At 42.2% G+C, this 23,580-nt stretch overlaps 1 protein-coding gene and 1 long non-coding RNA gene across 8 annotated transcripts in view; one reads left to right on the top strand and one right to left on the bottom strand.

The window, feature by feature from the left end:
* Positions 1 to 23,580, bottom strand: part of LOC121937823 (uncharacterized) — a 394,787-nt gene that overhangs the window by 262,153 nt on the left and 109,054 nt on the right. The gene's annotated exons all lie outside the window — the stretch shown is intronic.
* irx5a (iroquois homeobox 5a) lies at positions 1,589 to 5,712 on the top strand. 2 transcript variants are annotated; one of them, XM_042480912.2, is made up of 3 exons: positions 1,589 to 2,362; positions 3,276 to 3,681; positions 4,365 to 5,712. In XM_042480912.2, the coding sequence occupies exons 1-3, from the start codon at positions 2,105 to 2,107 to the stop codon at positions 5,072 to 5,074; spliced, it is 1,374 nt and encodes a 457-aa protein (XP_042336846.1). In that variant the 5' UTR covers positions 1,589 to 2,104; the 3' UTR covers positions 5,075 to 5,712. The 2 variants fall into 2 exon arrangements, with proteins under 2 accessions (XP_042336846.1, XP_042336909.1); XM_042480975.2 differs by having other exon boundaries at positions 1,600 to 2,347.

Raw genomic sequence — 23,580 nt, 5'->3', positions numbered from 1 at the left:
ACAAACAAATACAAAAATACAATAATTTCACTATAAGGGGAATATAAGCGTGGCTAATAATGACCCTATATTGTGCTTTTTTCGTCTTTAACACGAATAAGCGGATTTTTTTTCGTAGCTGTTGTCAGAAAAGTTCCAGTCATTAGTTAATTGTCACTATACTGGAGGCAGTAAAACCAGGTCTCATGGTATCACTGTCATCTGATTAGACTAAACAGTAGGGTCGCTTTGTGCATCCATCCTTCTTTCTTTATTTCTCCCTCTCCGTCTCGCTCTCTCTCTCTCTTTTTAAAGTGTGCGTCGGCTCCCACTGTACCAGCGTCATCACTCTTTCCTCTCTGGAGGTTTTCAGAGCGTAAAAAAACACGTGACAGTGTGTGCACACACTCTTTAGCAGCGCCTACAGCGATCCCTTTCGGCTTATCTGAGACTTGAACTGGAAAGTCAATCACCAGAATGAAAATGGCTTGTAGATGTCTGATACATAAGTGAATAATATTTATAATAGCCTGCTAATATTTTTTTAAAGCCATATTAGTCAACCGCAACTACGTGGATTTAACTATGAAAGCTATTTAAATTATCATTAGATTTTTTTTAATCACACAAAAAATACAATAACTGATAAAAACATTTTTTTTTCGGTTCCACAACCTAACAGACAAATTTGGCAGGTGTGTTATGTTTATTATATTAAAAACGTAATTGCCGATAACACTGGCATAATAAATAAATCTAGGCTATCCGGTATTTCAGCATTCAAACGTATCTGCAGTGATCAAATGAGATTACATCCACTGGTCCAGGCGGATTTGGTGTAGTTGGCACTAATCTGCCCTGGCTTGAGGGTTTATGACTTTCTGGGAGTGTGTATCTGACTGGTTTATTCCAGGATCTATTGCAAAAACTATTTAGCCGTTGCCACAGTAAATCGTTCAAACACGGCGCAGAAAAAACATACTTCGACAGTCTTAACACATACATGTGGAGGAGGCAAAGTTTGCTTACACACAGAAACTATTCTGACAAAGTTGTTGGACCAGCTACTGTTTGCGCCATCTTACTTTTACTTTTGCAAGTTGTCACATATCTTACCGATGAAATATTCGTCTGGCGTTAGAAGGTCGACGAGCACAATAATCCATGTGAAACTCCCACTGCGGATTTTTAACACGAGGTATACGGAAATCACGGAGCATCAGTCGGTTGATTTAACGCACATACTTAAAATGACGACTATTTTACGCACAAAGAAAGAGTAACAAAAAAAAGAGAGTACAGCAGTGGATCGCCTTTTTTTTTATTCCTGCCGGTTTCTTGCAAGCCCATATCCTGGCATACAACAGCCGATTTGTTATTGATCAAGTGTGAAAGTGACGGCTTCGTATTTTGAAGGAGAAAAAAAAAGAAGAAAGTTGGGAGTTGACAGACTCGCACGATGTCGCCATCCAAAGGGGGGCTGCCAGACGCACTTGAGACTTACTGCAACGAGCCTTGTTAAAGAGGAAAAAAATAGAGAAATAGAGAATGAGACGGATTGTTAGTTAACGCGAGAGAGGGAGGGGGTGAGGAGGAAGAGAGAGAGAGAGAGAGAGAGAGAGAGAGAGAGAGAGAGGGAGAGGGAGAGAGAGAGAGCATGATTTGGGCAGGGCTGTGGTTACCCAGCACAAGCTTGCCTTTTCCTTCGGTGACTACACCCCGAGAGGAGGAGCGTAGTAGGCGTCAGGATCCTCAATTTTTCAACTTAGCATCTTGGCAGGACATTTTCCCAAGCAAAGCCCCCGTCCGACGGGTAAAAAAAAAACTTCTGCGCGGGCATGAGAGAGACGGTGCAACTCAGATAAGGGAGCAACAGAAAAACAAAACGAGACAAAACATCCGACGGGCAGTGGCTGACTGGCAGTGACCAAAATAATCCGTCCAACAACTAAGCCTCTCTTTATTTAATCACTTTTACTTTTTTTCCTTCATCATTGCCATTTAGAAAGGGGGACAGACAGCGGGTCTGCAGACACACGGCTCTATGCGCTCCGACAGCAGCGCATGAGAAAATAAAGGGAGGAAAGTGCGCAAGTTAAGTGGCTTATACTCTCCGGGCTCCAGCATGGCGTATCCTCAGGGCTACTTGTACCAGCCGTCCGCTTCTCTAGCCCTGTATTCATGCCCTGCGTACAGCACCAGCGTGATATCGGGACCCAGAACCGAGGAACTTGGGAGATCCTCTTCGGGATCTGCTTTTGCGCCCTATGCCGGATCTACCGCGTTCACCAGCGCCTCGCCAGGCTACAACTCCCACTTACCATACAGTGCAGACGCGGCAGCAGCTGCCACATTCACCTCGTACGTGGTGAGTAAACTAAAGGTGATTATTCAATTTAATAAGAAGTCATAGCGAGGATATTAACTCGTTATAGATGTCTTGCTGTGCATTCTGAGCCAAGCGATTAAGATGGGAAATGTGCGTCACTGAAGAGTGCGTGGGTATGATATTACAGAATGTCAGGTCCAGAGAATTTGTTGTTGAGTAAACAAAACTAATTCAACTGAGTGATGTGCAATTAACGTGGTTCTTGAGTAAATTGTAGTTTTTTTTCCTATAAAAGAGCTGGCAATGTCTTGCCGAAGCTTCTACGCTTAAAACTGGCTGCAACGCGCCGTGTGATGGCAATTTAGGTCACTGCATTGTTTCTTATCCTCCTATTAGTTATATGTATAAGTTGTTAAATTTAAGCATTGCAACTTCTGACAAAAATACACAGGAAAATAGTGTTTTGCTTTTGTTGCATTCTCAGCTCATGATCTGAAGACAGCAAGTCATTTATACAGAAGTGGCCATATAGGCCCAGCTGCCACAGAGACTGATCCCAATAGAATAGGCAAAGAAACTGAACGTTAGGCCCGTCATGCATATTGTCAATACATTATCATAATTGCAAATTGTACAAATTTAAATGCGAGCATAAAGGACACTGCATGCTGGCATTGTGTAAGTAATATTAAAAATGAATAGCAACAGAAATCCCATTTCAAAATACCTAATCAAGTTCAGACTCCACAAACATTAACTTCAAACTTGAACTACTGGATTAAAGCCAGTGTATTCGTGTACGCGTGTCTGTGCGCGCGCATGGCCGTGCGTGTGCACGCGCGTGAGTGTTAGTGTTTGTGTGCCGTAAGTCATTTCAACTATTTTAAAGCAGTTTAGAAAATGACTGTTACAGAACTTTTACACACTCCTTCATTTTTATTATTATTATTATTTTTTTAAATCACAGAGTTCTCCATATGACCACACCACGGGTATGGCCGGCTCAATAGGATACCACCCTTACGCAGCACCCTTGGGCACCTACCCTTACGGTGACCCAGCATACCGTAAAAACGCAACCCGGGACGCCACTGCCACCCTGAAGGCCTGGCTCAACGAGCACCGTAAAAATCCCTACCCGACCAAGGGCGAGAAGATCATGCTGGCCATCATCACCAAAATGACGCTCACCCAGGTGTCCACCTGGTTCGCCAACGCCAGGAGGAGGCTAAAGAAGGAGAACAAGATGACCTGGACCCCCCGGAACCGGAGCGAGGACGAGGAGGAGGATGAGAATATTGACTTGGAAAAAAACGACGACGACGAGCCAAACAAGCCCTTAGACAAGGGAGACTCCACAGACACAGAAGCAGGTCGGTGGTGCAGGGAAAAAAGGGCAAAAAAAAGCATCAATTTTTCATCGCAGTCGTTTCCACTCAGGGTACAAAATTGATTGCTGGTTAATGGTGGTATATTATTTATAATGGGACAATTGCTTTAAATAATAATCACCTTGAACTCCCCTCGTTTGACTTCTCAGGGGCTGAAATTGCTGGTGACGCAAAGTGTTTAGCAGTCAATTTATCTTTAACTGCATAATAAGGATACAGCTGGTGTACAGCGCCGGGTATCCGGCTAAAAAATATTGTCTTTGCATGATCATTATATTGCGCTTTTAAACGGTTGTTGAATGCTTATTATCATCATCACCACTGATATGTTTTTATTTAATTCTAAAAATATATTTGCAAATTCAAATATGACTTTAATTTGTAACACTTATTTTTTTGTGCAACACTGTCGATGTTTAATTATGAAGAGCGGTCCATTCACCTTTTAGGCTGGCACGCATCTTTATGAGGACAATTTATGGTTCATGCAATAACTGTTTTTAAGGGAAATGTGCACAAGCAGCCTAATTATTTTTATGCATCCGATTTCGGTTTGCACTGGTGCTCTCATGCCTTGCGATCACCTAAAACATATGTTACAGTTTTGTCAACGTTTTAATGTCACGCTTATTTGGCAGTAACTCTATTCTTTATTTGTGCTTTAGATCATAAACTGCTGAACCCAGGGGACATAGGCTGTGACAGATTTAAAGAGGAGAACCATGGCAAAGACACGGATCCCCTTCTGAGCGACTCGGAGTTAAAAGACCAGGAGGAGCGGACTACAGAGTTGCTCCCGGATTCCGCAAAACCAACCACTTCGTCTCCCTCGGCGGTGCCCCGGGGGAACCAGACCGTTGCGCAACAAGACAAGCCGTCAGATTTGAGCCATGCACCGGGTACGGTGACCAGCAACGTGACCTCTGTTATCCACTCGCCCCCTTCGGCCCCTAAACCCAAACTTTGGTCCCTTGCGGAGATCGCCACGTCCTCAGACAGGTGTAAGGGCAGCGGTGAGGCGCCACAGGCTTGCCCCGGTTTGGGTCAGAGCGCAGTTATGGGCACCAACGCGTCTCCATCACGGTCCTCCCCTCAGTGCCCGCTCCCCAACAGCACGGTCCTATCCAGGCCTCTGTACTACACCTCCCCTTTCTACCCCGGCTACACGAACTATGGTGGCAGTTTTGGACATCTTCACAGTAACCACGGCTCGGTAACCACGGGCTCCACGGCACATTTCAATGGATTAAACCAGACTGTGTTAAATAGAGCAGAGGCTTTGGTAAGGGAGAGCCAGAAAGTCAGAGGCCAAACGCAGGTAGATCTTTGTAAAGACTCCCCTTATGAACTAAAGAAAGGTATGTCAAACATTTAATACCTGATTATTTTCCACTCACCGCGGACTTTTATTTATTTTTTTTTTTGTGGTTGCATTTAAAAAAAAAAAGAAAAGAAAAAAGAACAATGATGAAGCAAATTCTGAGAACAGTTATTTTCTGAGTAAATGCTTATCTTCAAATTTTTAGTTTCTGAATGGTTAATTCTAAAATGTAACAAGAATGGTCTTAATCGCTGCAGCCGCCTGAGTCTATTTGTATTAAAGACTAACATGTATATTTAATGTAGCATTTTTGTATTTAAAATGGACAACACACTATCTTTGAAGTAAATTATGGGAAAAAAATATATACTTGTGCAGCGATTATTTTTTGGGGAGCAGTTGCCTGATATGTGTCTAAAGTGCTTCAAGGCCAATTAATCTATACGAAATATTAATTCAATTTTGCACCGTGACAGATGTTTCAATGGTAATTATCATTTCAAAATATTATGGTAGTGAGAGCTCTGGTAAACCTGAAAAAAAAGGCCTACAGGAAAAGGATGTTGGAATATCTAAACAATAAAGGGGTTCAGTTTCGTTTTGGTTGGTGCAAATACACAAAGGTGTTTTTTAGTTTTAAATTATTTAATTTTATTTATTTATTTATTTTGAATGAAAAATGTTGGAAACAACACGGACGTATATTTCTGGTCTGTGGACTATCACCAGTTTTTTTTTCTGAGGGCCTTTTTTTTTTTTTTTTAACTTGAGCACGTTTCTAAAAGTGGATATTGATATAATAACAACACCGAGGCGCAGTCATTTAACCCAATTACCTATCGTGTTTTATGCAGAGCAATCAGGTGGTGAACTCCGGTAATGAGCTCGATTTTATGCCAAATTTAGACCTCATTACTATTTTCCAAGGCGTGGCAAAGCTGTTAAAAAAGACGCGACCATGCATTTAGAACATACTGCCCTATTATATATCATTAATGGAGAGTCTCTTTAATGGCGCGTTAGATGTAAAACAGTGCTGTTTGTAGAAAAAGGGAGAATGCTGTCATGCACGCAGCAGAGACAGGCAGAGTCTATTATAGTGTGCAGCCGGTAGCCAGGCACTGTCCTCTAACTCTTCCAACTTCTGCAGGTAGGTGTCACACTTGCTCCTAATTTCAGGGGGGGACTCTTTTGTTAATCCGTCACGGAAACCCATCCCTGATCAAATGGCCTGGTTAAAAAGAAGTGAAGCCAGTGGGGCACACACAATGATCACAGTTATTATGAGGATTATAGCAACTTCGACAAGTGGATAAAATAAAAGGCACGAATTACACACTTCAACAACATGCGAGGAAAAAAAGGATATTTCAAGGCACACAGAAGATTGTGTTTTTTCCTGATGCTTAAAAAACGTGGAGCCATATATTTCAAAAGAAAAAAATAGATCATACAAAATAATGCATCGATATTTTTTTTAATTTATTTTTTAATTGAAGCCTCCGCAATATTGGAATACTTTTAGGCCAATAAGCTTTTTAGTAGCACAGGCAAAAATTATTATTAGACTATTTTTACTTTTTTTTCCATATTTTGGTTGCAATATTCGTTTATTAGGTGATTATTGCAGTACATTTTAAATGATACTGAGTTATTATTAATAATCATCATTATTATTATCATTTACACTATTCTTACTATTGTTAATATTATTATTAATGCGGTTATTGTTGACCTCTAGTGAAGTGGGACAGCATGCTCTTGTTTATGGCTGCCATTAATCTCTATAGTTTACTTTCCCCCTCTCCAATTTGAAATCTCCCCTGAGGTTTATATAATTCCCTTAGCCTTAATGTCCTCTATTCGGGCCCTCTATTTTAATCTGACAGAGTGTGCTGGAGCAGTGATTGCGACACATCAGCCGGCTAAATAGCATAATTATGTTTTTTTTTTCTTTTTCTTTGCTGATCCCGAGGGAATTGAACTGTTCGATGCAACGTCCCCTCAGAGAGTATTAGAGTTTTATTAGAAATCGCGTTGTTTTCTCAGAATTGATTGAAGAAGTAATGTTTCACTGGGACAATATACACACTATTTCTGCGGTGTAAATCATCAGCGTGAGACTAGGTAAACACTGTGACGTTTATACGTCAAATAGGTTTTTCATGTTTGTGCGTGTGTGTGTGTTTGCGTCTGTGCGTGTGTGTGTGTGGCGGGGGAGTGTGGGGTTACAACAGTGCACACCAAACACAGATATTCCATTTAACTATCTTAATTTAAAAAATACAAAAATCGTTGAGATAATGATTAACTAAACTGCCAAACAGGAAACAGTCGTGATAAAGCATGTTGAAATTCAGCAATGTCTCTTCCAACTGTTTATCAAAACACACAGTGGGTAAAAAAGCACAAGAGGATATCCCTGTAGAGTCTGCATTAATTATTTGCACTGTAATTGATAATAACTTATGTATTATTAGTAGTATTATTATTATGTTCCTGACGAAAATGTAGGGTTGAAAAGTAAAAATTTAAAGCAGATATATTTTTATAGCATTTATAAACAGCTTCTTTTTTTTTTTACGTCAATGCATTTAAGCTCACCATAGTCACTATAAGAAAAAAAGAAAAGGAGAAAAAAAGGACGACCCTCTCTCTAATTAAAAATACACATTTGATCGTTGATTATACTTGTTCTATTTCTAGGCGTGGTGAAAGCCAGTCAATTAACCCCATGATTACATGAGGAAGCGGAGCGAGAGAATGTGCAACCCCTTCATCAGAGGCATGATAGCCTACAGGGGAGATGCTCTCTGCAACTTTATACAAGTCGGTCCCTGGCTTCCCCTCCGCTTGAATGGCGTGTCGGTTCATTGTTGGGATTGCTACAATGTGAGAATACTAAGTAGGGGTGAAACCGTTCCCACGTGTGAAAGTGGGGGAAAATAATCCGACAGGAGAAGAAGCAAAAGAGAAAAAGAGGAGGATAAGGTCTGTTCCCTTCACTCCGACTTTGTTACTGTTGAGCAGAATCCGGGATGTTTGGAGAAAATAATGCTCCTTATTATTACAGTCGTCATATCAATTTAACTTCTTTTTTTTTTCTTTCCAAAACTGAAAATAAAGGCCATTGGCTACACATGCAGTCTGAAGGCCGCGACTCACGGTTCATTTAAATGCACTGAATTAACTATTAAATGTCCATGCTTTGACCCAAACAAGTAAAATGTAAATGTTTGCCCCAGCGTCTAAAATCGAATTAATGCGTAATTATTTTTGTGTATTTCTTTGAGTAGGCCTATCAATAGAAACTGATCGCATTTGTTGTCATCTACAGAAAAACAGCAACAGCTTCTCTGCCGGTTTATGCATATTTACTCTAAAAGTAGATACGACATTTATGTGTGTACTTCGGTGTGTTGGTGTCATGAGGGAGACTTTCAGTGGAGGCTGAAAATAGTGCTAATATAAGACTAATGAATAACAAGAGTAAACCGTGGTTTCTTGTTTGTTTTCGACACTTTTGGGAACGGTAGGATCTAATGAAGAGAAAGTTAAGTCTGTGGCCCTTATAATCCTTTTATTATTGTTATTATCTGTGCAGACTAGTGCGCGGGTTTATTACAGGTTAAGACGCCTTATTCAAAAGTTACCAATAACATTCAATTTGATGTTCCGTGTGCAAAAAGTAGCAATATTTAGAAAACAAAAGACATAATATTAAACCTACTAAAATTGATTTTTTTTTTCTGAAACAAGTTTACGCAGCTGGTCTAAATCTTCACGCCAACATTCACTAGCCGAACAAGAGCATGCCCATTTTTATAAACACACTCCAAAATATGCAATTAAATTGTTTATATCAAATGCCTGATTATCTCCTGGATATCGCTTTACCCAAACTGTAAGCCTAAAATAGGCCTATCGGTAGTTTGGCAGAAGATTTGCTGCAGGGGCAGACCTGTGAAGAGACTTGGGCGCTGTGGACCAAACAGATTAGACACCTGCCACTGGACTGCTCTGTGAACGCCTCTCAAATGCTACTGTGTGTCAGAGCACAAGGTGAAACCAAAACCTGCTGATAAACACACTCCCATATCACTGAGGGGATTACTCAGCGCACCAAACGCTACTCCGTATAAACAGCCTGATAAAGCGTACCGGCTACACGATGCAACACATACGAGTTGGGGTCAAATTCAGCTCAAATGCGTAAATAGACACCCGGTGTACTTGACCTGCACAGATTATTCGCGGGGAGTGTGTGTGATCAGCAACACGGGTGTTGCCCTAATGCGGTATAAAAGTTGGCTGAAATAAAAGGAGGGCGTTTTGGGGTTTTTTTTTCTCAGAAAAGGGGGTCATTTATAAAAGAGGCTGAAATGCAATGAGATATTTTTTTTTCCCCTATGGATTTTCAATTTAATGCTAAAAAAATAAAAATAAAAGTCTTCTCTTCCAAAACCAAAAAAAAAAAGAGTAAAAATGAGTGTATCTTTCACCGGGACTAGCTGTCCTAGGCACACTTTTATATCTAAACACATATTCTAGACGGCTGCTATAATACCCCTATAATAAACAGTTGATTTGGGTCTGACTTTTTTTGCAATCCTGGCATAATGTGCCACAAGAATATGAACATTTAGTTCTTTTTCATTAAACACAAGAGCAACTCTTCTTTAGTGAGATCACTAACTGCTCATGGCTATTTAATCATTAATAAGGGTACAATATTTCTGCTTTAGTTTTCTGGGCAAGACTGCACATGAGACTTGAGGCAGGAGCTGACAGCATGTTTGGTCCTAACAACTTGTTAAACAAATTTAATTTTGCTTTGAATCAAACAATTGGCTACTGAAATGTGCGAGTATCCACCCACTTTCTGGGGAAAAAAAGTCGAGGTAAAGTGAGTCTCAAGCCTTTGGCACCTCCAGTGTTCACGTTAAGTGGAGTTATAAAACGGTCCTGAACACACTGTAAAGCGACCCAGATAAGGTGGCAGAGAGTGATTTACCACTGTTTTTTTGCACTTCACCGACTGTTTTTCTATTTCTCCGTGGAGTTCCTCTGGGAGAGATTACACGTGTAATTTTCAGCTGCGAGATGGTTTAAGTGTCCTCCCCCCAACATAAATAAAACATTTCTATGAAGAAGGGGGGAAAAAGGGGAAGGAAAAAAAAACATTAACTAAGAGTGATGAACTAGGAGGTCCTAGGAGGCCAGGGGTTGAGGTTGGGAGAATCGAAGGATTCAGTTCCAGTGGCAAATAATACGTCTGTTTAGGTATGGTTGGATTATTAAATTGTGTTCATTATGCAAAACAAAAAATAAAATATTGATCACAATTTAAATTCAAGGATGGATAATTGCATTATCAGACAAAATTATTCAAAATGTTTCAACAAACATGTTATCAACTTTCAATGTATAAATGCCACAACACACACAAATACTCACGGAGCTCTTGACTCCTTAAAGGGGCTGCTCATTGACCAATCTGCTCTGACAGCAGTGTGGCGTGAGCTTCTGACCTTGTGACTGCAAAGGGTCTGTGTTCAGTGGCCATGTAAGGGCTCACTGGAGCTCACACTGAGGGGGGGTCTGCCCTACCCGGGAGAAGGTGACGTGCACGCGCGCGCACACACACACACACACACATTAAAAACACATACATGCACAGGAGGGACTCAAAGTCCACGCCAAAGCCCCTCAGGTATGCACAGCCACAGAGCAGTAAGTGTGTGCATCCAAACTGGAGGTGGAGACACCGGCAGGTTCTTCCTCCTGTGACTGTGTACAGGACCTGTCTGTATGCCCGGCCTGGCTCCTCCCTCACTCTGGTCACAAGGTGAGCAAGTTCAGCGCACTCAATCCTGAAAACACTGACTAATGCTTGTGCTTTGTGACACAACCCTGCTACCTCGCAATGCAGCATCCTCCTCAGCAGTTTCATCACACGAACACAGTAAAGATAAAATAAATAAATGGTAATAATATAGTACGTGTGGTTTGAGAGGAAACATTCCAAAGTGCATCAATATATGTACGATAATGCCCTCTAATATAACAATATCAATGGTTGTGGTGATGATTGATGAACTGTTTTCTTTCTGTGACTTCAGAGGGTCCAGGAGGGAGGCGGGTTACCAAGCTGCCTGACTGTTTATTTACATTTGCCCTTTTTAAATGATCCCTTTCTTCTCAACATCTGCTCCACATTACCACACAGATATCTGTCCTAATGACCGCTATACTGCCTGCGCTCACACACACTTGCTCCGACACAAGCACCGGCGCACACACTGCCTGTAACATAACCATTATCCACTGTTCATCTGGGACACTTTACCCTCTCCAAACCACCTTGCACAACAAATGGACCTTCTCTCACTGCTGGCCCCTTTTGTTTGCTCCGAGCTTTACCACTTTTCCTCCCAGTTTGGTGTAGTCTGATGGATGCAAATGGGCACTTACTTAATTGGATCAGTTCCCAAGATGGAGATAAACTGGGCACTGCCTTTTTTCCCCCCCTTCCTCCTCCCCCAGTTATTTTGAGCCGTGCTCAGTTCAGCGGTGTGTGGAGTGAACATTAATGAGGAGGGGCAAGGAGACGCCGCCACTGCTGGACTCATTCAAAACTCTCTGGCCCTCAACTCCCACACAATGAGAGAAGGAAGCTGCATGGGCCCTATGTGCAACAGTCTTTCAGTGCCAATTTAGTAAAGTGTCTGCTAGTGATGCAACTCACACTGTCCACTTGAGGAGCACCACACTGGCTGCTCTGGTTTTTAGTACATGCAGGTAGCTGCTGAGTTTTCGTCATTCAACAGACAAATTAGATGGCAGCCAAATCTAAACATAAACACGAAGGAGCAAAACAAATCAGCTTAGTTCATGTCCATGCTTGCTCATGTTACACTTGTCACCTGAATGTCGCAGTCACAGCAAATGATTAGCGATGAAAAGAATATTTGGGAGTTTCTTTTTCTTTCTGAACACTACCACCACCCATCCAAAAAAAAAAAAAAAAAATCAAGCGGTGGCTGCATGCCAGTGGGAGTGTGTTGGCTGCTGCACTCTGATTAACAGGGTGGTTTACAGCCAACTCCAATAGGTAATCTCATCAGAGAGGGGCTTTAAACAGATAAAGACCACCCCTAACTACCCCCCAACCCCCCCCTCACTAACCCCTCCAACTGCATCCCTTCCCACATGAGACCTCCCATCTAACGTGCTATCTGAGAGCTGCTAATACCTGGAGGAGACTAACATGGCCAGCCACAAAACCAGGCTCAAATCTTCTATTGACCTCATTTTCAATAAAGGAGCCGTTTCCAGTCTGATGGATGATTTGTTGGTCTTGCATGGAATGGCCATCTGGATGGAAGGATATGATCGCTGTAGTAGGTACGCATCACCTGCCAGCTAGGATCTCTCTGTATAGACTAAAGCTTGCAAGCTGCGGCTATGCGTCTGTCCATGCGTCGCACTCGAGCTCCTATGTTTAAACCTGGACTAGCTTAGAAAAAAGAAAGGGAAAAAAGGGGGAGCTAATTGAATTTTGCACCATATGGTCACTATTGGCTCAGATTTTTTTCATCTCAAGTCAAACATGAGGTTATTTTGATCCAATATGAGAAAATCCCTGGTTGCATCTGGAGACATAACAACAGTTCATTCAGTTATCAAAAGCTTTGTACCCAGGCCTCTTTGTTGCAGAATAAAGAGGAGGAATCCAAAACAAATCTGTGAAAGAGCTTTGGCTGTAGTAAAACCCCTTGTCCCACACAGCCTCCTGTTTTGTTTTTTTTTGTTTGGGGAGCTCAGATTGGGTTCACAGTAGCTGCACTTTAAGTATAGAAAGATCTGATTTATTAGCTTGTCAGGGGAAGCATTGTTCAAGAAAGCAATCAAAAAGCACTTACCTAGCTCCTCTAAAATTACTGCTTTTTTCACTGGCTAATTTGTGTAACTCCCATGGAGAGGCTGGCAAAGAGTTTGATGAGGCATATAATGATGATTAATGAATTTATTGCCCTGCTGCTCATCAAACGGTTGTAGTATGTACTTCTCTCCCTTTCTTCCAATGTGTTGCGCAGGCTCCAGAGCGACAGAGGGGCAGAGATGAGATAGTGTTGCCCTCCTCCCTGCTACCTCCCTTTGGCTGTTAACCTGACTGACCTGATGGGTATGAGAATGTAGAGGAGGGTCTGTGGGCAGAGTGGGAGCACAATGGACAGTTTAATAGGAGGTTAAACTGGAAATGCGAGTAAACCTGCTGCAAGGTACGCATGCTCTCAACTTTCAGTCTCTGATCACTTTTTGTGGGAAAAGCCAGGGGTAACCAGATCCACATGGCTTCTTCTGCCCTCCGCTGCCGTGACAACAACCTCTCACAGCCCCCTGTACACCAGCCTCAAAGAGGGGGGAAAAAAAGGCATGGACTACAAAGTCCTAGTAATGAGTCAACAAAAATCAGCAAGTACACAATCTATAGGAGGTGCAGTGTTCGTATAGAGCATTTTTCCAGTTCAAACAAGGCCGGCTCTCAACACAAACGATGATTAACGACTGATGGGTCTGTGTGTGTCGGTGGTAGCGGGCTCGCGAAGCGGTCACTATGGGGTCAAAAGCACTCCTAGATATTTGCTAAATAAGCCCACCCCCTCTTCTCAGCCTGCTCCCATAACTCTGAGGTCACGCATCTCACCGTTCAACATTGTATAGGATGTTTACACTTGACTTGCCTTCCTATCCCCTGCTCTTTGGCCAACTCTGCTTGATTAAGTCCTTGCTTGTTCACCATTGCTGGCAACTAAAGAACGCATTGTTGCAACCCCCCCAAACACACCCACACACACACACACACACACACACACACACACACACACACACACACACACACACACACACACACACACACACATCCCCACCCCCACCATCACCCTCTTTGAGATCAGCTCCCTGGATAGGCTGTTTCTGCATTCACTGATTCATTAGGTTGGTCCCTTAAATACATCAAAGAGCTCGTTCTCTCACACAATAAACCAATAAAAGCAATTATAACTCCATATCTTCGAGGCAATGTTGATCTCTCGGGTGTTAACATTAGATAATGAAAGAGCTTGATGACATAAGTTTTTGGTTTTTTTTTTCAGAGAAAGCTCACTTTCCGTCTCTTTCTAGTGCGCTAGCGTTCCGCTGCTGGTTGTTCTTTCTAAGCGCACAGTGCAAAATAGCACATGCCACACTTTCCCCTCAAATAACATGCATGTAATTTGCCCATATATCATAACCCCAGAATTTGCAGTTAAAATTAGAAGCCCTATAAAGCATAGTGAGAAGTCTGTGCAAATATATTGGCGCTCTGGCTCTCATGCGTTTAACATTAAATGTAACCAGTTAAAGTTCTTTAAATATTCATCGCCCTCCCTTGCTCTCTCCCTCTTTCTGTTTGATGGAGTGGATGGAGAGGTTGAGGTAGAGGCCGTTTCTGGCTCTGATAACCTCTTCCGCTGGCATGGTGGAGATGAAATGCATTTGTCAAAAACGGAGAAATTGAGATTCACTCAGTGCTGCCTGATATTGCTTTCATTCCTTTTTTTTTTTCCAAACAAGAGACGGCAACCCAATCAGGGGAATCGGCATATGCAGATCGTGGCGATAAATTTTTCATGAGCATGTTTCATCTTAAAGCAGATAAAAAGGAAGAAAAGGGGAAAGTGGTTATTAAACAAAAGATGGAATCAACAGAGTGAAAAATGGTGCAGAAAATGAAGTTTATAAGTGGATGTTTTGCTTCACAAGACGTTTCAATTCTCTGACAAGAGTGCACATAGTACGACTTATTGTACTGCATAGAGTATGCTAAATGGGAACAGTCTAAACCTCCTATTATGCAGTTTGGTAGGGTTTCTAGAATGTAAGTTTTTGGTGCCACAAGTTTAAAAAAATACATTTTTTTCTTATTGGAAACACATTGAAGCAACGGTCAACAGGTTCACTTGCATATATCTCCAATAGGTTATAATCACACTGTCTGTCGCCTGTGGGAATCCTGGAATTTTAATGAATGATGCTTCAGCTTCCATACACATGAGCTTCAGTCTCTGTGAATAGACTGTATGCGCGTGGAGCAGACCTCGTTCAAACTGCATTCAAAAATATTTTTCATGGTTTATTTCAGCATCAAAAATATTTTCCATGGTTTATTTTAGCATCACGGGTGTAAGATGGGTGGAGTTTGCCACATTGAATGATTAGAGGTATGTGAGGATGATTCTTGAATCACAAAAAAAGAAGTTGATTGTATATATGTATGTAGATGGATAGATATAGATATAGATATATATGCAGTAAACTCATATCAGTAAACAAAAAAATGATTCCAAGTACAGTTGCATCCAATATCTCCAGAGCAAATAAAAGTTTATAGTGAATTAAGGTGTGCTTGTGAACAGAATGTAATTAGTCAAAATCGCCAAGAGAACAATCTCCAGTAGACCAATGAAAAACACTAAAGGTGCTCATCTGACATTTCCTAAATAAACACCATTTGAAAACACACACTGTGGCCATAATTTCAAGTGCTCACCTGAAATATACTGAAAATGGTTTAATTGCTTGCCAATGTGCCAGAACGCTAGCAGACAACGACTGCAATATCTCCTTCAGTCCTTGACCTGTTGACTGGCTCACAAATGCACCAATTTCATTAGCAGGTCACCACACGGCGCTCACACTGTCATTAGTAAATACATGAGTATTGACACACACATATACAGTAAAAACCTTAAGCACATTATGTCACTGACTAGAGCAGTGTTACCTACAAGGCTACAGAGTTGATGAGGGGTCGCCCAACCAATTACAACTGTTCCACCTGAAGCAGTCAATAGCAAGTAAAACCTTGATTCATTACCAAAAGTGCATGGATAAAAATGCAAAGTAAAAACGGAAAAAAAAGATATATGGACCGGCATAATACGCGTACAGCTGGACAGTCCTAGTTTGTGTGCATAATTGCTTTAATGTGGGCTATTAAGCTTAAGTGGATATGATTTTACTGTCTGTCCTACATTCAGTATGATTGCTGCCATGATCAATACTTATGATTTGTAAGTCACCAGCCATCGATGGCACAGTGTGATAGCTACGCGTTTGACCTTGTGAGGAAGAGCTCTTTCCTTGTTCTAGAGACTATCAGAGGGCACATGGATGCTAGAGGACAAAGGATAAAAACCACAAGCTCGGGTACTGTACATACTGCAGACACGCAGAACAAACAGACGCACTTTATCTATACGACCACCACTTTACCTCACACATTCACATCTGTAAAAATGTACCTCATAAAGTCTCTTCCAACTACAAATGTCAGTTCTAGATTTCCAACTCAATGAGCTTAAGTGCCACATTTCATCACAGTTTTGCGATGTAAATGTCTTGACTTTTATTTTCTGTTCGCTTTGCTGACTTAGAGCCTGTGACATGTGCAAACATAATGCTTGCTGCCCAGCCTTTGGTCTCAACTGGTTGGCTTATTTTAGCCTCGGTCGCTCTGCACTGTGCACCACCCAGGTCGGGTTGGAGATAACTAGTGGTGCCACTCATTCGCAGTTATCACTGGTACTACCACAGGATCAGTGTTGCTGCGGAAACATGGTGGCCACCCTCCGGTCTCCCCGCAGGAGGCCCCTGTGAACGAGCAGCTTCTTGAGCCACAAAACGCCTTTAGCATTGTTAACTAACGAATGCTAACACCACAAGCTGTGCTGACACTGCTTAAAGTGCTAACACAGCTAACATTGACATTATACCTAGTTAGCAAAACTAAAGGGGATTTGCTGCTCAAAATTGAGCAACTTTCACTGGGGTGACATTGTGGGGAGACAGAAGGGTGGGCGCAATGTTTCCAAAGCAACACTGTTGGGTCGAGACATTGTTATTAGCTAGCTCCCACCACGCCAGGTGGTGTGCACTGGAGTAAAGTGAAGAGAAGCAAAACTGACCTACAGACTGACATGTGTAACCTGTCAAAAATTTTCTTGGCAGTTAACAGTTAACCAGTGATATCCTTACTTCTACCAATAAAAAAGGCCTTGTATGGCCAAGTATAATATGCTAACATAGATAATAAGTCTAGCTTTTGAAAAAAAAATGAATATTCAATGACATCAAATTGAAAGCATGCAGGCAGCAGGAAGGGTGTAACAATGTGGGAAAGGGAAAGATTTAAGGCTTTGACTGGGCTTCTGGCCTATACATTCTTTCTCAACACAACGCGTAGACACAAACACACAGACACAAACACACGCACGCTTCAGATTAGATGTTGAGCCTGAGTGACTTAAACAAGAAGAGATAACTCTTTGTATGGTGACAGATGGATAAGCAGAGCTATCTCAGGCTGTAATCTTGGAATAGTTTGAGACACTTTGTGTTTTGGCAACAGACGAACACGACATGTGATCTCCCCCTGAATGAATGAGCAATAGCGTTTTTAAGAGAGAGGGATCTGTTTTTGATTCGTGTTGTGTCATGTTTTTACCGTAGGCGATCAGACACCAACATCTGGCATGATCGCCCCAAAATCCAACAAAAATGTCATGGTAAGATAATATGAGACACTTAAAAAACCAGCAACACCACAGGTAAGCTTGCACATATTTCAGGTCTGTATATCATCTCCGTTTTCTGGCTATGATGTATCATTCCACAGCTATAAATGTAAGTCAGTGCATGCACAGGTATGTGAGAATACATTAAGCACTGATCAGTCATCTCAGGTTCTGGGGATCTAGACCAATTAAGATGTACTTGCTTGCAATCAATAAAGAAAATGACAGAGAGGAAGAACTCCCAGCCTCATTAGTATTAGCAAACTCTGACACAGGTCAATCAGTTTGTTGTTAAAGATCTCCTGTGTGCTTGTCTACACGTCTGCAAACACAAGTGCATGTGTATTTTACAACAATACATGCAAATTAATATGAACACTTTGAAACACTCTGGGGACACATGTAAGCATCAAAGACTTTAGTTATAAGCAGTAATTAAGACACAGAAATCATTTAAAGCTTTCTGATCTCCCTGTCACTCATATATGTTATCCAGTACGGCATTATTCTTGTATCAACTTGCCCAGAGTCTCATGTTTCCACTCAAGCTGAATCTGACTGCAGGCATTTCTTGACCAGCTGCTGGGCCAAAGTTTTACTGAATTCCGTCTTCACTGTCTGTATGGGTGAATGAGCCCGAGTCTAAAGGAAGCAGGACCAGAGGCAACTAACACAACACAATGATCAAGTGCTGGTAGCATGAGTAGCCAGAGTACACAGAGCTATTAGATGTGAGTGATACGGTTGAAGTTACTCCTGTGAACTTTGCTGTTTTTTTTGTTTTTTTTTCAGGGGGGTTCTTGGGGGAAACAACTTGAGTTGGGGTGTGAGGGGGTGTATGGCCCAACAGTCGATATTTATCCCAGCAGCCGTACAACACCCCTTCGTGTTTCCAGTTGGATTCCACTTATAAGTGCTGCCATTCTTTCCCCCACTGAGCAGAGGCAACACGTGTTTGTGACCGCAATCTCTCTTTCTCTCCGTCTGTCTTTCACCCTCTCGCTCCCTTTCCACCGAAACCCGGTTATTAACACAAACACTGGCTGACACTTGTTTGTGCTTTTAATTGTGTCTGGATGTTATGTCTCTTGCGAACACATACATTTGCATTTCTCTGGCACAGTATAATCACTCCTTCGACCACAACACCATGCAGACACAGCACAGGAAATTACCACATGCAATCATGTTTGCTGCACAAGCATATTTGGGCTTCGCTCGGCTCCTGCATGGTCTGCCTCTAACTCTCTGTTGGGTTGCGAGTAAGTGCTCTTTGTAGTTGCTATTCCTTTTCAGCCCAGTGACGGTAAATTAAATTATAGAAATGATCCTTCCAGTAATATCAATAGTGTGAAGGCTATGAAATAATGTGGAATATAGATTAGAATAGTACATTGACTATGCATTCTACCTTGTTTGATAATTAGTATAAAAAGTCAGACTTACTTAACACTGACCTGTGCAAAAAAGTTAATAACAATGTAAGGATGGCCACGGAATATCACCTTTTCTACCTGCAGACTCCCATGTCATTATCAAAGGCTTCACAGTAACAGTGAAATGATTCTGACTGTCATAACACATTTAGACTTTTCGCATTTTTTTCTTTCTCACTGATATAACACGACCCAACAAAGAAAGCCTCCTACTCTCCCGGCCTATCCACATACTGTGAACAAAGCAGTGGTGTGCCAAGGATTACACTGTAAAATATGCATGTCCCAATGAAATATGTATATAGCCGTGTGTCATCAATGACATGGCTTCTACAAAGGCTATACCGAGTACACAGGAACGCATGTTTCTCTGATTCAATTCCCTTGACTTTAATTGGTGTAGACACAAGAAAAGACTCATCTGGGGGAATAATTAAGCCTGACACCAATGTATTTGGTGTGCATCTTAACACGTTTCTCCGAACCACTCATTTACTTTATTTGAATAACTTCTAGAATGGTAATAAAAAAGCATGCAATAAAAGAGGCTCAGTGCGCCAGCCAGCATTGTTTCTGAATTAAACGCCCCAAATATCTTCAGGAAATAAGATTGTTTTCCTGCGGATGGGGGCCTAATCTACTCAGTCATGGTGGTTTGAGGAGGGAATGTTTTCAAGTTTTAACAGGGTTGGTTCCAGCATTCCCACCACCACAGTGATCTAACTACGAAGAGGGGCTTCTCTCTTCCTCTCCCCGCCACCAAAGGGAAAAGGAGGTTGCATGGCTGAGCTGTGAGTTACACCCTGGAACGGCCTAAGCAAACCAGCTTGGATGCCAAGGACCTATGAGGTGTCACTGATGATTAAATGATATTTATCAAGATGAGCACAGAATCGTCTGCGTACAGTACACTGAAACTTTGTCCTCTAAGCAGAGATTAAAGAGAGGCCTTCTCTGGATTCATTACAACAACTAAGCCCAAGGCTATAGGGCCACCAGATTATCTCCTCATGACTCAGATTCCCACAATCAACACAAAAGCATTAGAACCACAACAGTTTGACAACAGTCAAGTACAAGAGGGTGCAACCAGGGGGAAGCGGTGTTAGCTAGTTGCCTCTAGCTGCTTGGCTCTGAGTCTCAGGTGTCCGCTTCTCTACAGGTATGTGTTACCATAATAGAGTAGTTAAGAGGGCCTCTTGTCGAGGGCCCTTCCCTCCTGTCTCGGCACACTGACTCCAGTGTGAACAGGGGTGCCTGGCCGATTTAGCGCAGTCTTGTTAGATTGAGTATTGCACAATGGAAACTGTCATGCGGCTTGTAATGTGTAATTGAACTTGGAGCCATTTTGCTTGAGAATATTCAGACCCAGCTCGATTGGATTTCACTTGGAAAAGCCGACAGACATCCCGCACACTGTTTGCTCAAAGGCCCTTTTTTTGAGCAGAGAGCAGAGGCTGGGGAACACTTCTCAGAGTCGCTTTTCCCAAATGGCTACATGTCCAGTACAGTTGCACCCTTCTCTTATGTCCCCAAAACCACAATCAACCCCACGCCCTCCAGCCCCCACACTGCTTTCTCACAACCCACCCCACCCTCGCTGGGACTGTTTTGTCCTCTGGAACTTTCATTATGTGAAGAGGATAAAAATAAAGCACCCTGTGAATTTATGGTTCCTTTCAGAGTTGCCATTGAAAATATGAACTTTTCAGACATTTGCTCTGAAACCAGAGTAAGAAAACAGAGCGACCACAGCGTTTATACAGAGTCACCGCAACACAGAGGCCTATAGTCGCTGCACTCGTCTCGCGCTAACAGCTTCTCGGTATTAAGGCGCAGACACTTTGGGCTCTCCACACACACTCATACACGTCCGCCCACAGCATGAGTACACATTCATACAAGCATATAAACACATCCACATGTGTCCATATGAGGAACATAGTCATTCAGTTACAAATGAAAACAGGCACAAACTGCATCTCAATGCAGGAGACAGACACACACACACACACACACACACACACACACACACACAAGGACACAGACACAGACAGACATGGCTACCATAATCCATTACGTCCTCTTGGATATGTTATAAATGTTTGTTGTCTATGCCAATTTCAAAGGACAGTCCGTGTATCTTATTCCTTTCCAGTGTAAACCTCTCCTACCCATTTCAGCCTCAGACACTGATGACACATCCTTTTAAACATCCCTTTCTCTTGCATGGACATATGACTCAATGATAATGACAGTATTGAGCGTTTTATAGAGTCATAATTACAATCATCTAAACCTCCTTTCTTGGGAGTTTATGTCCATCTCCACCTTCCTTTCTTTCTCCCCGTCTCTTTCTCACTGACAGCTGCTTTTCCTGGGAAAGTGCCTCTTTTCTCAGACGATAATCTATTGCCGTCCCCCCATCGCTTACATGTAGCTACACGGTGAGTCAGTGCTGTAATTCCGTCATTAGCTGGATAATGTGTGTGCTGTCTGTGTGTTAAAACTCTAAGTGCCAGCTTTGGTATGACCCCGGGGCAGCCTGTGGGTTTGACTGATGCCAGTCTACCCACCAAGCGTCATTTGAGCTCTGTAATGGATTTTGTCCAGCTCATTTTGGCCTAGATCAGCTTAGGGTGTCAGGAACTTCACGTGTGTGTGCGGACTAAATGCTGCTTCTGTTTCTACCAGACAAAATGTTCCTGGAAGTATCCCAATTTTGAGTCTGAAAGTTTTAGAAGCTATAAATGACAATAGGCAACTGATGCTAAAAAAATGATTATCTGTGAGTATTTTAACAAAGCGGACACAATACATATTTTTAATGAACTTACTGACCGTGCTTGGTGACACGACTGACACAGGACTGACAGCAGTACACAATAACACCCAACCACCTCCATAGTCAGCGGTTACATTGGGAGACATTCACCTCTCTGCCTGCCAGAGACAGGCACCTCTAAATCAAAAGTGGATTTACAGTAAAACACGGGTTGTATTTCGCCAATACTTTAAGATATATAGAAAGACACAGCCAAATTGATAAAACATGTCTCGGCTCAGTCCCCACCTGTCTTTTTCCAATAACAAACCCACACAATTAAGTTCTAAACTCTGCCATAAATCTTCCAGGACACATGTTTAAAGACTCCCTCCAGGCAGGCAGACATTTGCTTTTGATTCCAGTGTGAGGAAGAAAGAAAGAAGTTTGTGTCTGGGATTTGACTTTTTATTCAAAATGTCATACGTATTTTTATGTACACACACGAACACACATTTGTGTGTTGGCGTACAATAAAGAAATGCAGAGATGAAGTTCTCAAAAATGCACACATAAGTGCACATGCTTCTACTCTTGGTGTGTGTGTGTCTGTGTGTGTCTACAAGTCACGTTCAAACACCGTATTCAATCAGAGATGAGCTCCTACCAGCCCATGACAAATCTCCACCTGTGTGTTGGATCAGTGTTGTTGCACATGTGGGAGCTCGCCCTGATCCCACAGCCTATGCACTATCACCTACCACCTGAGGCCCCACCTGACTGACTGATAGGAGAATCTCCCCTGACAAAAAGCATCAGTGATTGATCACCAAGGCTCACCTGAGCACCTGAGGGGACCCAGCGTGCCAAGGACTGCGGGTCCCAAGAGGGTGCACCTTTCCCGCGCTTGTCCACCTGACACCCTGGGGCGGATTCCTCAGCACATGGATCTGCATGGTCATCACCACTGCTATGTGTATGTAAACAATCAACCACTGACTGCGTCATTGCAACCTTAAACATATACAGTACACCCTGGGGACAGGAAAATTAATTAGACACTAAATCATTTATACTTTCAGACAAGTGCCTTTTTTTGTTGATCTTGAAAGGAGCCCACTGACGAAGCAGGTCTTAGAAATAACCTTGGGCTATTATACTGACTAGTCTGAGAAATAGGATTTCGCCTCATTAAAAATAAATTAACCATTTTACACCGTACAAGAGCAGGCCAAATTGCGCTAAGGAAAGGACAATTAGCGCAGATTCAATCTCTCTCTTCCTGTTTCCATTTTTTCACTCATTTTGTTGTTGCTTTATTTTAGCACCATAATGAATGCTAGCAGAGGAACACATAAACCGTGAGATTCTTGGAAGACGAAGGCAGACAAACCCCCATCTCGCTCATAGCTATGTCTGGATTGCCTTCTGCGCTGAGATAGGAGTCAACATGTTTAGCGACATCAAAAGAAAACCTGATACCTTAAGTATAAGAAGATTAACACTTGCAGTGATCTTGAGCTTAGGCTTCTCCAGGACTTTCAACAGACTGTGCCAGAAGGGACAATTACCGATGAATTGGCACCAACATCTCGTAGTTATTTAACAAAATCTGGCACAGTGTATAAGCTCTCGTCCTTAAGACTTCCTTTCAAGTCTGGCCCCGGTATCAGAAGGCTAACAGATTGGGGAATGTGACGAGAGCCGACAGCAGGGGAATCTGCAGGAACACTGAAAGAG

Source organism: Plectropomus leopardus, chromosome 1 (assembly GCF_026936395.1).
Source record: "Plectropomus leopardus strain MGB_pleo_1.0 chromosome 1, ASM2693639v1, whole genome shotgun sequence".
NCBI lineage: Eukaryota > Metazoa > Chordata > Actinopteri > Perciformes > Serranidae > Plectropomus > Plectropomus leopardus.
Note: the sequence above shows the minus strand (reverse complement) of the source record. Positions and strands in the feature narration are given on the sequence as shown.